The sequence below is a fragment of the Furipterus horrens genome, unplaced genomic scaffold (assembly GCF_987537825.1).
Source record: "Furipterus horrens unplaced genomic scaffold, mFurHor1.1.pri manual_scaffold_3, whole genome shotgun sequence".
In the NCBI taxonomy this organism is placed as follows: Eukaryota; Metazoa; Chordata; class Mammalia; order Chiroptera; family Furipteridae; genus Furipterus; species Furipterus horrens.
In genome coordinates, this window is record NW_028327173.1 from 9,984,106 (window position 1) to 9,996,347 (window position 12,242).

The 12,242-nt window shown below is 53.1% G+C and overlaps 1 protein-coding gene across 1 annotated transcript in view; it reads left to right on the forward strand.

Annotated features, from left to right (window-relative positions):
• Nucleotides 1-10,567, forward strand: part of PADI1 (peptidyl arginine deiminase 1) — a 31,105-nt gene extending 20,538 nt beyond the window's left edge. Inside the window, exons 12-16 of the mRNA XM_090268684.1 lie at nt 3,124-3,268; nt 4,071-4,164; nt 5,275-5,354; nt 6,078-6,203; nt 8,551-10,567. Coding sequence (XP_090124810.1) covers nt 3,124-3,268; nt 4,071-4,164; nt 5,275-5,354; nt 6,078-6,203; nt 8,551-8,784 — 679 coding nt within the window. The 3' untranslated portion in view covers nt 8,785-10,567. The remainder of the gene's footprint in view (nt 1-3,123; nt 3,269-4,070; nt 4,165-5,274; nt 5,355-6,077; nt 6,204-8,550) is intronic.
• The last annotated feature ends 1,675 nt before the right edge of the window (nt 10,568-12,242 follow it).

Below are 12,242 nucleotides of genomic sequence, written 5' to 3' on the forward strand. Positions count from 1 at the left end.
GACACCAAGGCAGAAGGGCCGCGAGGCCTCCAGGCAGTCATTCTACTTTGTGGGGGGAAACCTGGAAAGAAGGAAAACAGGCTTTGGAATCAGATGGACTTGGGTTCGAATCCGAGCTCTGCCACTTACTAGTGATTCAATTTTGGGTACATCGCCTAACCAGTGTTTACCACAGTGCCTGGCACATAGTAGGTGCTTGATTAATTCATGTAAAACTATTTAATGCATGCCTACTATGTGCTAAGCACTGTTAAAGTTACCTGTGATATTAGTGATATTAGTGCACAAAACAGATATGTAATTAAATGAACAAATTATTTTATACCCCATGCCTCAGTTTCCTCAACTGTAAAACAGGCTTATTAAAAATCCCTGTCCTGGCTACACAGCCGGCATTAATTACCAGGGATAAAGGATTCCCATTAACCACTTCTGAATCCTTAGTATTGTTTAGCTGACAACCCCCCCGCCACACACACACACCAACAGTCAGTCTGCTTTGAAAGAGGTTGGAATTCCCTGGACAACAGTTATTGATCACTTACCTGCCATGAACATGACACTTTACCCAGGTTTCCTCATTTAATTCTCACGACACCCCCATGAAGTTGGGAGGATTGTTATCCCCATTTTACAGATGAGGAAGTTGAGCCTCAGAAAAGTGAAATGAGTGTACTCACTCATGTGTTCATTTACCACTTTGATAAATACTCATTGAGACTTCCGACATGCCAGGTCTGGGACCCAGTGCTGAGGATGAAAGAAATGTTCTGGATGCTCACAGGCTCAGAGCAAGGATCTCAGCTAAGAAGGTGTGGGGTCTCCAGTGCAGCTGTGTCCCTACTCCAGTTAGCGGAACAGTCAGAATCCAGATCTCCTTTTTAGGCCCCAAACTAAAAGTTAACAGCCAGGCTTCTGTCCTGTGTTCCTGTCTTGGCTTCTGACCTCAGCAGTGAACAAAATAGACAACTGACACGCATTCTACCAGGGAGGAACAGACAATCAGCAAACCTGATAAATAAGTAAATAATTAGCATGTTAGGTAAAGAAAACCTTGGCAAGAAGTTGACATTCAAACAAAGCCCTGAGGGAAATGAAGGGGGTTACAGATGTGACTCTTTGGGAGGAGAATGTGTAAGGGAGTGGAAACAGCCAGTGCAAAGGCCCTGAGGCAGGAGTGTGTTGGAGACATTAGAGGAGCAGCAAGGAGGCCTGTGGGCTGGAGCAGAATGAGCAAGGGGTGTATGTGCTGGGGCATGAGATCTGAGAGCCTGGCTGACTGGAATCTGTTATTTGTGTGTATACCATAAGGTTATCATGAGAATTAAACAGGATAGTCAGTGTGAGGAGCCTCAGGCAGGCACACAGGGCTCTTAACAAATGCCCCATCCATTCTCTCTATCTTGGGTTCTCCAAGCTCTGCGCTGACATTTAAAACAATCTTGGTGAAATTCTGCCCCTTGGTGGCTGCTTTGATGTAATGCAGAGACCCGGTCTGATGTCTCCCAGGGTTGCCGAGCATCCCAAGGAGGAGCTCTGCCCATCTCAACCTTATATATGTCTGATTCCTGCAACTTTCTGCTCCTAAGCAATTTCTAAAGTCTAACTCTCCTCCACCATCTCACTGTGTTTTAAGAAGACTTTAGAAGTTGCTGGCACTGTATTAAGATAACAGAAATATAAAAAAATATTTTCCACTGTCCCATCCCCCAAGTCAGAGCAGTGTTGCCATGTGTCGCGGCTTTGGGTCTTCCTTCTAGTCTTTGTCTGTGACATATTCGAGTTATACAGACCCTGGACTCACACAGCTGTTCAAAAGTATTTATACCATTCACAAATATTTTTTGTAAGAGGTACTGAGTGGATGTAGACAAAAATCCCAGACATTCTAGAGCTTGCTTCATAGTGGGATGCCAGACAATAAACAAAATATCAAGTGTGGCAAATAGTACCATATGGCATAGACAAGGATAAAGCTGGTAAGGGGATTGAGGGATTGTTGCAATTTCAAAGTAGTAGAAGAAGGTGACATTTGAGTTAAACTTGAAAAAAGGGAAGGGATGAGTCATAGGGATATGCACAACCATTCTTAGTTAAAAGAATAGCATGTGCAAAGGCCCTGAGGCAGAAATGTACCTGGTATGTTCAAGGGACAGCAGGAGGCCAGCATGGCTGGAACTGAGTGACTGAAGAGAAGAGTGGCAGGAGGGGGCCATTGGGATTGGTGGGCTCATGCAGGTCCTTGTGAAGACTTTGCATTTACAGTTAGTGTGATGGGAGTGATGGGAGGGTTTTGTCCAGAGGAGGGACATGATCTGACATATTTAAAAGCCTCCCTCTGGTTAGACTGCAGAGAAACAAGGGTGAAAGCAGAGAGATGGGGAAATGCACAAGCCACTGGGATTATTTAGGTGAGGGAGGTGTCACTGGCCAGGTGGTGGCAGAGGAGGAGCCTGGGAAAGGCTGGATTGTGTTCTGTTTAAGATAGACCTGCCAGATTGGATGCGGACTGGGGGGTTCATCCTTATGACCTTAAACCAACAAGCAAGAGCAAGAAATATGATCCCTTTTTAAAAATAAAACATATTGAAAAAAATCTCTATATGTGTGTTTGCACATGGCTACCTGCACCAAGGAAAGGTAGAAAGTGCCCAAAGTATAATATATTGTTCTGACTTTGGACAAGTCACCCTCTTGAACTTCCTAGGCCTCAGCTGCCTCATCTGTAAAATAGGGACATGGCCCTTGCCTGGGGCAGCATCAGAGTCCCCGCATGCACAGACATCTTTGGGCAATGTCTCCTCCCACAGCTCTGGGACCCCAGCTCCTGCTCCCCTGTCCCCTGTTCTAGGCCACCTTAGTCCTTCCTGCTTCCCCTCTCTCTGCTGATAAAGGGAGGTTTGAACATGCTCTTACTTCATTTCAAGAACCACAAAATGAATGGAGCAATTGTTCTCTTGCATATGAATCAGCTAAGATGCTTGTAAAAATGCAGATTCTGTACCCTCAGATGTGCTACATCCTCAAAAACTCTGAGATGTGGAAGATATCAGGGCCCTGAATCTGACCCCCATAGCCACAGGTCACCATGAGATGACAGCCATTCTCTCCCTGTCTCGACAGGTCAGGTGGGCGACGAATGGCCAAGGTGGTGCGTGACTTCCTGAAGGCGCAGCAGGTGCAGGCACCTGTGGAGCTCTACTCGGACTGGCTCTCTGTGGGCCATGTGGATGAATTCCTGAGCTTTGTGCCCACCTCTGACCAAAAGGTATGCCCCCACCCCTCCTGCCTGAGCCACCTCTGCTTTTGCCTAACCTAATGGGATGAGGCAGGGCAAAGCTACTTGGAACCAGCTCAACACCAGTATCCATAGTGAGCTCAGAGTCAGGACATCCTTGGAACTAGGGGGCATTAATCTTGGAGGGCTTCTTGGAGGAGGTCAGAGGTCAGGTCAGGAGGGCACTCATTCACTCACTACTCATACACTCATTCTCACACTTACTGGTGTTTCCTTTGATCCACACCTCTCGACCAAGACTTTGGTGACATGACACTGATAATAATTAGTAACATTTACTGAGCACCTACTATGTGTACACGCTTTCATTCATTCAGTCCACATGAGGTGGATGCTATTATCATTGCCCCCATTTTGTAGGTGAGGAAGGAAACCAGGGCTCAGAAGGGCAATTAACTAGTAGGGCAAGATTCAAACAGAGGGCTCTGGGCCAATATGTTAACCACTGAGCCCCACTGCCTTACAGAGATGGGCAGGGCGGGCACCCCTTGGGCAGTAAGCAGCCTGGGGGGAGAGGCCGAGCTCCAGGTGGAGAAGTGGGGCAGGGCCTGCAGGCAGGGAGGATGCCATGGACCTGGAGGCGGGAACCAGCTTGGAGGACCAGGGGACCTCTGGTAGCAGCTCTTTGTGGCTGGTGGGTGGACTGAGGGGGACAGGAGCCTCCCATTCTCATGTGCAGCCTGGCCTCTGAACTCTGGCCCCTCCTGAGTTTGGGGCCTCCTGCATGAGGGGGACCCTGTGCACTGAGCTATTCTCCCTCCCTTTGTGCCAGGGCTTCCGGCTGCTCCTGGCAAGCCCCAGTGTTTGCCTTCAGCTGTTCCGAGAGAAGAAAGAGGAGGGCTATGGGGAGGCAGCCCAGTTTGACGGTGAGTGCCCATGACCCAGGCCCCCTGCAGGGACGCTGCCTTCTCATTGCCAGCCCTGGGCACTGCTGATGCCTTTCCTGGCTGTGCCCTGTTCCTGACTGTGCCCTTGGCTGGCAGATCTCTGAGCTCAGAGCCCAAAGCCACTCATTCTCCTGACTGCCTGACTTGTGAGCTAAGGATGAGGGCTCTTGCTCTTGGGGTCAGGGAAGGAAAGCTAAGAGGACGGTGATCTGCCCCAGGCACAAAGGAGTGACCTCCTCCTGTCCAGTGGGAGGTTCCTGGCCGCACCCCAGGAGAGGAAAAGAACAGGAAGCAATGAGCACTCCCACGGGCTAGTCTGTGCCGGGCACCTGTCTTGTTCTCGCCCCCTCGGATCTTCCACACCCATCTCCTTGTACCTTTTCATAAAGAAGGGAACAGACTCAGAGAGAAGTGGCCTTCCCGGGGCTATGTGGAGGGAGCAGCAGGCTAGGGGCTTAGGGGAACAGGGGCCAGAAACCAGGTGGGTGGTGAGGACCCCTCTGTGGACCCTCCTTTGGGAATTGACAGACCCTCCAAGGGCCTGGTTGGCCCCCTGGAGCACCTTCCCCTTCCTCACCACAGACCTCAGTGCTCTCACCTGAGGAATAGGGTATTGGAAGGGATGTGGGGTGGCCTGCGGTCTGGATAGACCTTGGTTCAAATCCTGGCCTTGCCATTTGCCGCTTGTGACATCACATGTGTGTTCTGAACTTCTCGGTGCCTCAGTTTCCTCTTCTCTGAATTGGGGGTGATAATTAACCCTGGCTGGCATTGTTTTAAAGGTTAATAATACATTTAGTAGGGGACTTGAAGCATGATGGGTGTTCAATAATAGTAGCTGTACTGAAATTATTAGGCCCTGTGCCCAGGAGTCCCCTCCCAAGGGGTCTATAATTCATCTCCAGGATTTACCTGCAGCCAGAGCCTGGTGCCTTTAGGGTTTCCAGACTCTGGCTTTCTTGGTCCTTGCTTCAGACCCTGGCACTGAGGAGGAGGGAAAATCCTGGCCTGGATTGTGCAGCACCAGGCCCAGTGTGGTCCCAGGCAGTACTCCCAGAGCCATGTACTGTCTGTCTCTTTCTCTTGCAGGGTTAGAGCACCAGGTGAAGAGAAGCATTAATGAGATGCTGGCAGACAGACGCCTCCGGAAAGACAGTCGCTATGTACAGGTGAGGGGCAGGCCTGCTGCCTGCTCTTGGGGGCCTCCCACCCTCCAGGGAGAACAGCTAGGGTGGGGTGAGGGGTTCAGCTCTGAGGGGGGGGCTGCTGAGCCCTGTGGGTAGGGAGAGCCTCTGCCCTTGGGAACCCACAGTCTGGTGGAAGGGACACAGCCGTGCCAGGCTGAGGAGGGACGTCTTGCCTTGCTCCCCTTGGTTTCCATGGAAGCAAAGCTGAGTGCTCGCTGGAGAAGCCTGGTGAGATGAGAGAGATGTGGTGGAGAACCAGGGCCCTGCTGGAGTCAGGGTGAGGGCTGGGGTGCGGGGGAGTCAAGCAGATCTGGCAAAGAGACTGGGCAGACTGGGGTCTCCGGAAGGAGCAGGGCTAATGCCCGTCACATGCCTGGTGCAGGGGGGCTCCCTGCTCAGTAAAAGGAAGGAAGGAAGCCCCTTGCTACTCCTTAGTTTCTCCTAAACGGCTGAGATGGGCTGGAGCCCAGGCCACGCTGTGGCTGGGACGGTGTGATGTAGTAGCAAGGACTTTCGGAACCAGAAACTGCCTGGTCCAAACCCCGGCTCCACTACTTCCTAGCTCTGTGCCCTCGGGCAGGTCCCTTGAGCCTCAGTTTCCCCATCTGGGGGTAGCAATGGCACAAAGATCAAAGCAGCTGAAGGGCGCAGAAGCTGCACGCAGTAGGCACTCAGCAAGCCGTGGGTCCTCACTTGCCGCCCCAGAGCTGCATTGACTGGAATCGGGAGGTGCTGAAGCGGGAGCTGGGCCTGACGGAGCGCGACATTGTGGACATCCCCCAGCTCTTCTACCTGCAGGGCGCCTCCGCAGAAGCCTTCTTCCCCGATATGGTGAGAGTGTGGGTGGTCTCTCCAGTTCAGGGACCCCAGCGGGGTCCTGGGGTGGAGTAGGTTGGGCTTCCAGAGAAGAAGTGCTCCCCGTACGAGGGCAGATGGCACAGAGGCCCCTGGGCGGCCTGCACCCCTCTCCAGTGTTTGTGTGTTTTCTGTGCAAATATAGATGGTGTCCATCAGTGGCTCTCAACCCCCGGCCGTTTTGTTCCCCAGGGCATTTGGATTGCCCCATGCGGGGAGCGCTGGGGGCACCCAGCGGGGGGAGTGCAGGGACACTGCTAATCACCCGCAGGGGGCAGCCCGTACAGCCAGGGGCGCTTTTCCCCCAAATGGAAGCAGGAAGTGTGTTTTGTTCCAAATGTTTCGGGCTTCCGTTTCTGGGCCTCCGCTGCCTGCTCTGCTCCCCAGTGGGGCTCTTGAGTCCGGCAGGTGGGGTAGGCGGTGGCAACCTCTCTGGTTGTCATTAACTCGGGCAGCTGACAAGCAGATGAGCAGATTGTGAGCTCACCTGGGAGGGGCCTGAGGGTTGCTATTGACACAGTCGTGGCCAAAGTGCCCATTATTCTCTTGGGAATAGAAGCCAGTAGTAGCCCCCTTGTTGTGACAATCTGGGGCAAAGTCACCCCTGGCTGAGAGCCGCTCTTCTGAGGCAGTGCTGTTAGAACCTTCTGGGATGACAGAAACGTCCTGTATCTGCTCAATATGACATGAGAGCCACTGAGCCACATGTGGCTACTGAACACTTGCAATGTGGCTGCTGTGGCTGACCGACGGAATTTTTACTTTTCTTTAGTTTTAATTTTAATAGTCACATGTGGCTAGTGGCTACCGTTCTGGCCAGCAAGCCTGAGTGGAAGCCCATGACCTTGGTCAACCCTCCTTTGGCTGTGGCCTTGCCCTCACCTGCTGGAAGCCTGCTCCCCAACCCACATCCCTCTATTTGAACCTCCCACTTTCAGTCCAGGCCCTGCTAAAGAATCCCAGTCTGTCCACACTGAAAGGGCCCTTAGGGAATGCTGAGTAACCCCCTCATTTGTCAGATGGGGGATGGAGGCCCATAGAGGAGAGTGGTTGGCTTGCCTGAGGTCCCTAGCGAGTGAGTGGGCCAGCCTCCAGTCTCCTGAGTCCTCATCCAAGAGGAAGCCCACCTGGGCTGGCTCTGGTCCTGAATCCGGCTCCTGGCTCTGCTCCCGTAGTCTTAGTCTTAGTCTTCCTGTTGCCGCATTGCACCCCAGCATGTTCTGGCCCACTGGGGAGCAGCTAGGTAGCTCAGGGCCAAGGCCGTGGGACTGACCCCATGAGACCATCAGGTTTAATGTTAGTCCCAGCCTAGATGGCTCTGCAGGGCAGATATGAGAGGGAGGGGCTAGGGCTTGGAGAATGTGAGGTCACAGGGTCCAAGGCAGCCCACCCCGCACTGAGATGACCCAGCACTGTCCTCCAGAGAACAGATCCAGAATGTCCCCTTTAAACACCAAGGGCAGCTCCGCTGGCCATCAATCTGGGGCTGAGCTTTCCTCTGAGAAACCTCCATACCCACACTGGGGAGACTTCCCTTCCCCAGCTTTAGGGTCCCCAGCCAGGGCCCCCAAAGAAGGAAGCAGAAATACTACTGGTAAGAAACCCAGGTGTCCCCAAAGGCCCCTAGTCCCCTGCCCTAACCCCTGAGCCCCAGGCTGCCAAGGTGCCATATTCTGACAGAGGATAAAGAGCATGAGTTTTGATATGAGTCAGACCTGAACCAGTTTTCAGTCTCTCCTTTCTCTGACTGTGTGGCGTTGATCATGTCCCTTGACCTGTCCAGATCACAGCCTCAAAGGAGGGCTGTGGGGTTCAGTGATGATATGTCTGGCACATAGTAGTTGCTCAATAAACCGTGATAACTATCAGGGCTCCTGAGGACAGCTGAGCAAGCTGTGTAGTAAACACGTGCACCACCCCAAGGACATGCACACCGTAGACCTTGTAGAGGTGTATGTTTGTTGTACAGGATTCTCACAGATGATGGCAAAATCTTGTTCAAACCAAGTCGTTAAGACAACTTTCTGATAGATGGAAGCCAGTGTTAGAGGAAGGCGTGTCTTTGAGTCGTATAAATCTCCCATGTGTGTTACTGACAGCCCTGCTGGTCGTTAATCCTCTCTCCCAACCACGACTCTATTTCTTCTTTGCTTTCATAATTCTTTGGTTATGAGTGAGCCCCAGCCCTGGTGGCCTGGGGATGTGGGCCAAGATGGGACAGGCCCTGGGGATGGGTCTGCCCGAGCCACAGGCCAGAAGGGGCTCCCACGTGTAGAGTGTCCCCAGCTAGCTGGACCTTGCTCTTACCTTCTCTCACCTGCAGGTCAACATGGTGGTCTTAGGGAAGCACCTGGGCATCCCCAAGCCCTTCGGGCCCATCATCAACGGCCGCTGCTGCCTGGAGGAGAAGGTGCGCTCCCTGCTGGAGCCGCTCGGCCTCCACTGCACCTTCATCGACGACTTCTTGTCCTACCACAAGCTGCTCGGGGAGATCCACTGCGGGACCAACGTGCGCAGGCAGCCCTTCTCCTTCAAGTGGTGGCACATGGTGCCCTGAGCCTGCCCCGCCCGCCATCCTCTCTGTCCACCTGTCGGGAACCCTGACAGAGTGAGAGCAAGAAACCCCCCCTGGCCTCCATCAACTTGGGGGAGCCTTGGGCACATCCCTCCAAGTGCCTGCAAACGTGCTGGCCACCGTGGGCACCGGGACACAGGGATGGACACCACACAGCCTCGCCTCTGGACCCTGCCGAAGAAGGTCCACCCTCATTCTTCCCACTCCTCCCCTCCGTCCATGACTCCCAGAGGTTCTGGAGAAGATCAACAGCTCTAGCGTGTTCAAGGATGGTGGTGAAGCAAGGCCTCTTGGAATTGCTCCCCCTCTATCCTGGCAGGTCCTTTGTGTTTGCCCCAGGAATGGGGCCCAACGAGCCTGAGCTCTGGTGTGAGGGTCCTGGGTCTAGGCCACCTGTGACTCCTGTAAGACCAAGAAGGGGGCCCTGAGTCACCTTCTTTCCTTGACTGGTTACCTTCTCCTGCAGGAGACCCCCAGGCTGTGACCTCCCAGCACCCTCAGCCATGTTTATGTAGGCAAATAGGGACAGGAAAACCCAGCTTCAGAGGGACTGCTTTAAAAAGAAAAAAGAAAAAAAAGCAACACAAACCTTTTAATACCTGACTCCTCAGAAGGGTGCTTGTTATCTGTTTGGAAAGCCTTTAATTATGAGGGCTGACTACTTCCGGCTGAAAAATGCTACAAGGCCAAAGCGAGGGCTGGGAGGTCACCAAAGGAAGGAAGACCTGGCTGAAGCGGGGATGCCAGAACAGTAGAGAAGGCTGAGGCACAAGGACAAAAACTGGGGCCTGGCTTCTGTGTCTTAGGGCCCTGGGCCTTGGATTCTGGACTCTGGAGGTGAAGGCCCCTGGCTGTTCCAGAAGTAGCAGGGAGTGGGGGCCCAGGTGTTAGAAGAGGGTGGAGGGCCATTAGGTTATCTCTGAAGGTGAGGTTTAATTTCCTTTAATAGTCTCTAATTATTCCTCTTCCTTCTGTAAGCAGTGGGAGGGGAAGGCTCACCTGGGCTCGCTCAGCAACCCTGAGACCCAGAGTACAGCTTGGGTTTCACCTGTGAGTAACCCCCGTGACAGCCCTGTGCCCCCTTCCACAGAAGGGAAGATGGAGCTGCCACCGGGGTTAGTAGTCTGGCCCCAGGGGAGGTCACCAGGACATGCAGAGACAGGCCGGCTGGGCCAGCGCAGGGTGAGAGGTGACCCTTGACCCAGACAAGCATGGGCAGCAGGGAGCATACCTGTTCTCTTTCTCCCACTGCCTGTGGGCCCATCTCAGGGGCCCTCAGCCCCTGGGCCTTCACCTTCTGGGGTTTCAGTGGCCCCTGGTGAGACTAGATCGAGCCAGCTGCTCTACTGGCCTTGGAACACTTAGCAATCAGACACTTACATGGAAACCCAACGTATGAAACCCATAAAAATGGAACTGCTCTAGTTTAAGGTGGCGAGGGCAGTGTACCCGAATCCTTCCCTTCCAGAAGGCTCTGTGGAACCCCATTTGCAAGCCCCTGGTCTAACCTGCTCACAATCTGAGCCAAGAAAAGAAGGAAGATATTCAGGGGCTGAGGTTGCATGGCTAGGGTTGGGACTCCTCAGGGACAGGGCAGAGAGCGGAGGAGGCACTGCAGAGCGATGGGGAGGGTGGGAGCAAGTCTTCTCAAGTGACACGGAGTGTGGGAAGTGCTGGAATTGCTGCTGGGGTCGTTGGGGGCGCTGATGTCCCCTCTGAAAATGTTCTGGGTGATTAATATAAATGTCAACATGCATTTCTTCAAGTGGTTGCCTCCTAAGCTTCTGTTTGTTGGGCTGTGGGGAAGAGGGGAGAAAGCATCACCCACCATAGCACCAGCGCCTTGGCCCAACTTCTGCTGGCCCTGAGCAGCTCCCACCCAACTGGGAGAGCCCCCAGGACCAGTGCCAGGCAGGCCGCTGATTCATCATGATGGCTGGCACGTGCCCAGGCCCCTGGGGCCCACTGTCCTGCTGAGATGGCTACCAGGGGAGGGTGCGGTGGGCCCTGCCTCTTCATTCCTTCTCCCTCCTGGACTTTCTCCTCCATCGCTCAGAGGGCAGGTTGACTGGGGCCTATTGGCACAAGTGGGTGAGTCCCTAGCAGGACTGGTGCCCAGGGCCACATGCCAGTATGATTCCCTTTCATTTCTGCCTCTGAAGCCAGTAAGTTACACAGTGGTCTGATTTCAGGTGTCTGAAAGAATCTCCCCTCATGTCCTACACGCTTGCAGCTGCCTTGGATGGCACCCTGTGATGTTCACTCATTCATTCACTTTATTTTAGCTTTCACTGTGGACTAAGAGGCAAAACCTTTTTGCTATCAGTCATCAACACTTTAGTCTGACTGAACCACAGATCTATTTCTGAAAGCTGGTATTAACTGGGAAGAGGTAAAAGCAGGGGTGCGCTGCCAGAGGCAGATTAGGGGCTCTGAGCAGGAGGCTGGTCCTGTCCCCAGCAGAAGAGGGCTAGTTTCCCAAGGAAGCCCCCCAGTTTCTTTATTTCCCCACTGTGCTCCTGAGTGGGCTAGGAGACTGTCTAAGACTTCTTCCTGAGCGCCAACTCTTATCCAGAGCTGAGTCAGACATCAAGCCAGTTTACAGCTAAAAAAAAAAAATGTGTTGCTGTCACTGGACCCAGGTGCCCAGCAGCTCTCCGTGAAGTTTTTTTCCCTCAGAAACTGGGAGACAGGAGCACCAGTCTTAGAGTCCTGCTGAGGTCCTTGAACTCAGCAAGTGCTTTAGCTGGGGACTTGGGAGCAGGTCCCGGTCCCTACCCTGCCTCACACTGTCAGCACCACGAGGGGGAAGGGAGGAAACCTCTCTTCAGCACTTTCTAAGCCCCTGTGGGCAGGGTGTGTCCCTGCCATTATCTCTGCCAGGGCTGGTGATTAGCCACATTTTCCACAGATGAGGAAACCAAGACCCTGAGAGAGGAAACAGAACCCTCAAGGCCACATAACTGCTCATGGTGGAGCCTGGATCTGAACCCAAGACTCCTCTCCCCAGAGTCCTTGCTCCTCTGTTTTAGGTACCTAAGTGTCCCCTCTGGTCTCAGTTTCTCCACCTGAAAAGTGAGTCTTTTTATTCTGACATTCTAAGCTTCCCCCTGGTCAGACAGGGTTTTTAACAATAACAACAACAAGACCCAGGAGAAAATAATGCCAAGCTCTGTAGAGCTCTACCCACATTATCTCACTTAAGCTGCACAACAACCTTTATCAGATGTGACAAGAGAGGCAGCAACTAAGTGACTGGCCCCAGGTCTGGCAGCCAGGATGTGGCTGAGACAGGGCTGGCATCCAGTCTTGCTTGTAAAACTCCACACTTTTAAGAACAACACTGGCGTTTCTCAAAGTGCATCAAAATCCTCTGGGGTGCTTGTAAAATAAAACTCCAGATGGCCAGGCTGCCTCCCTAACCTGCTGCATCAGACTGG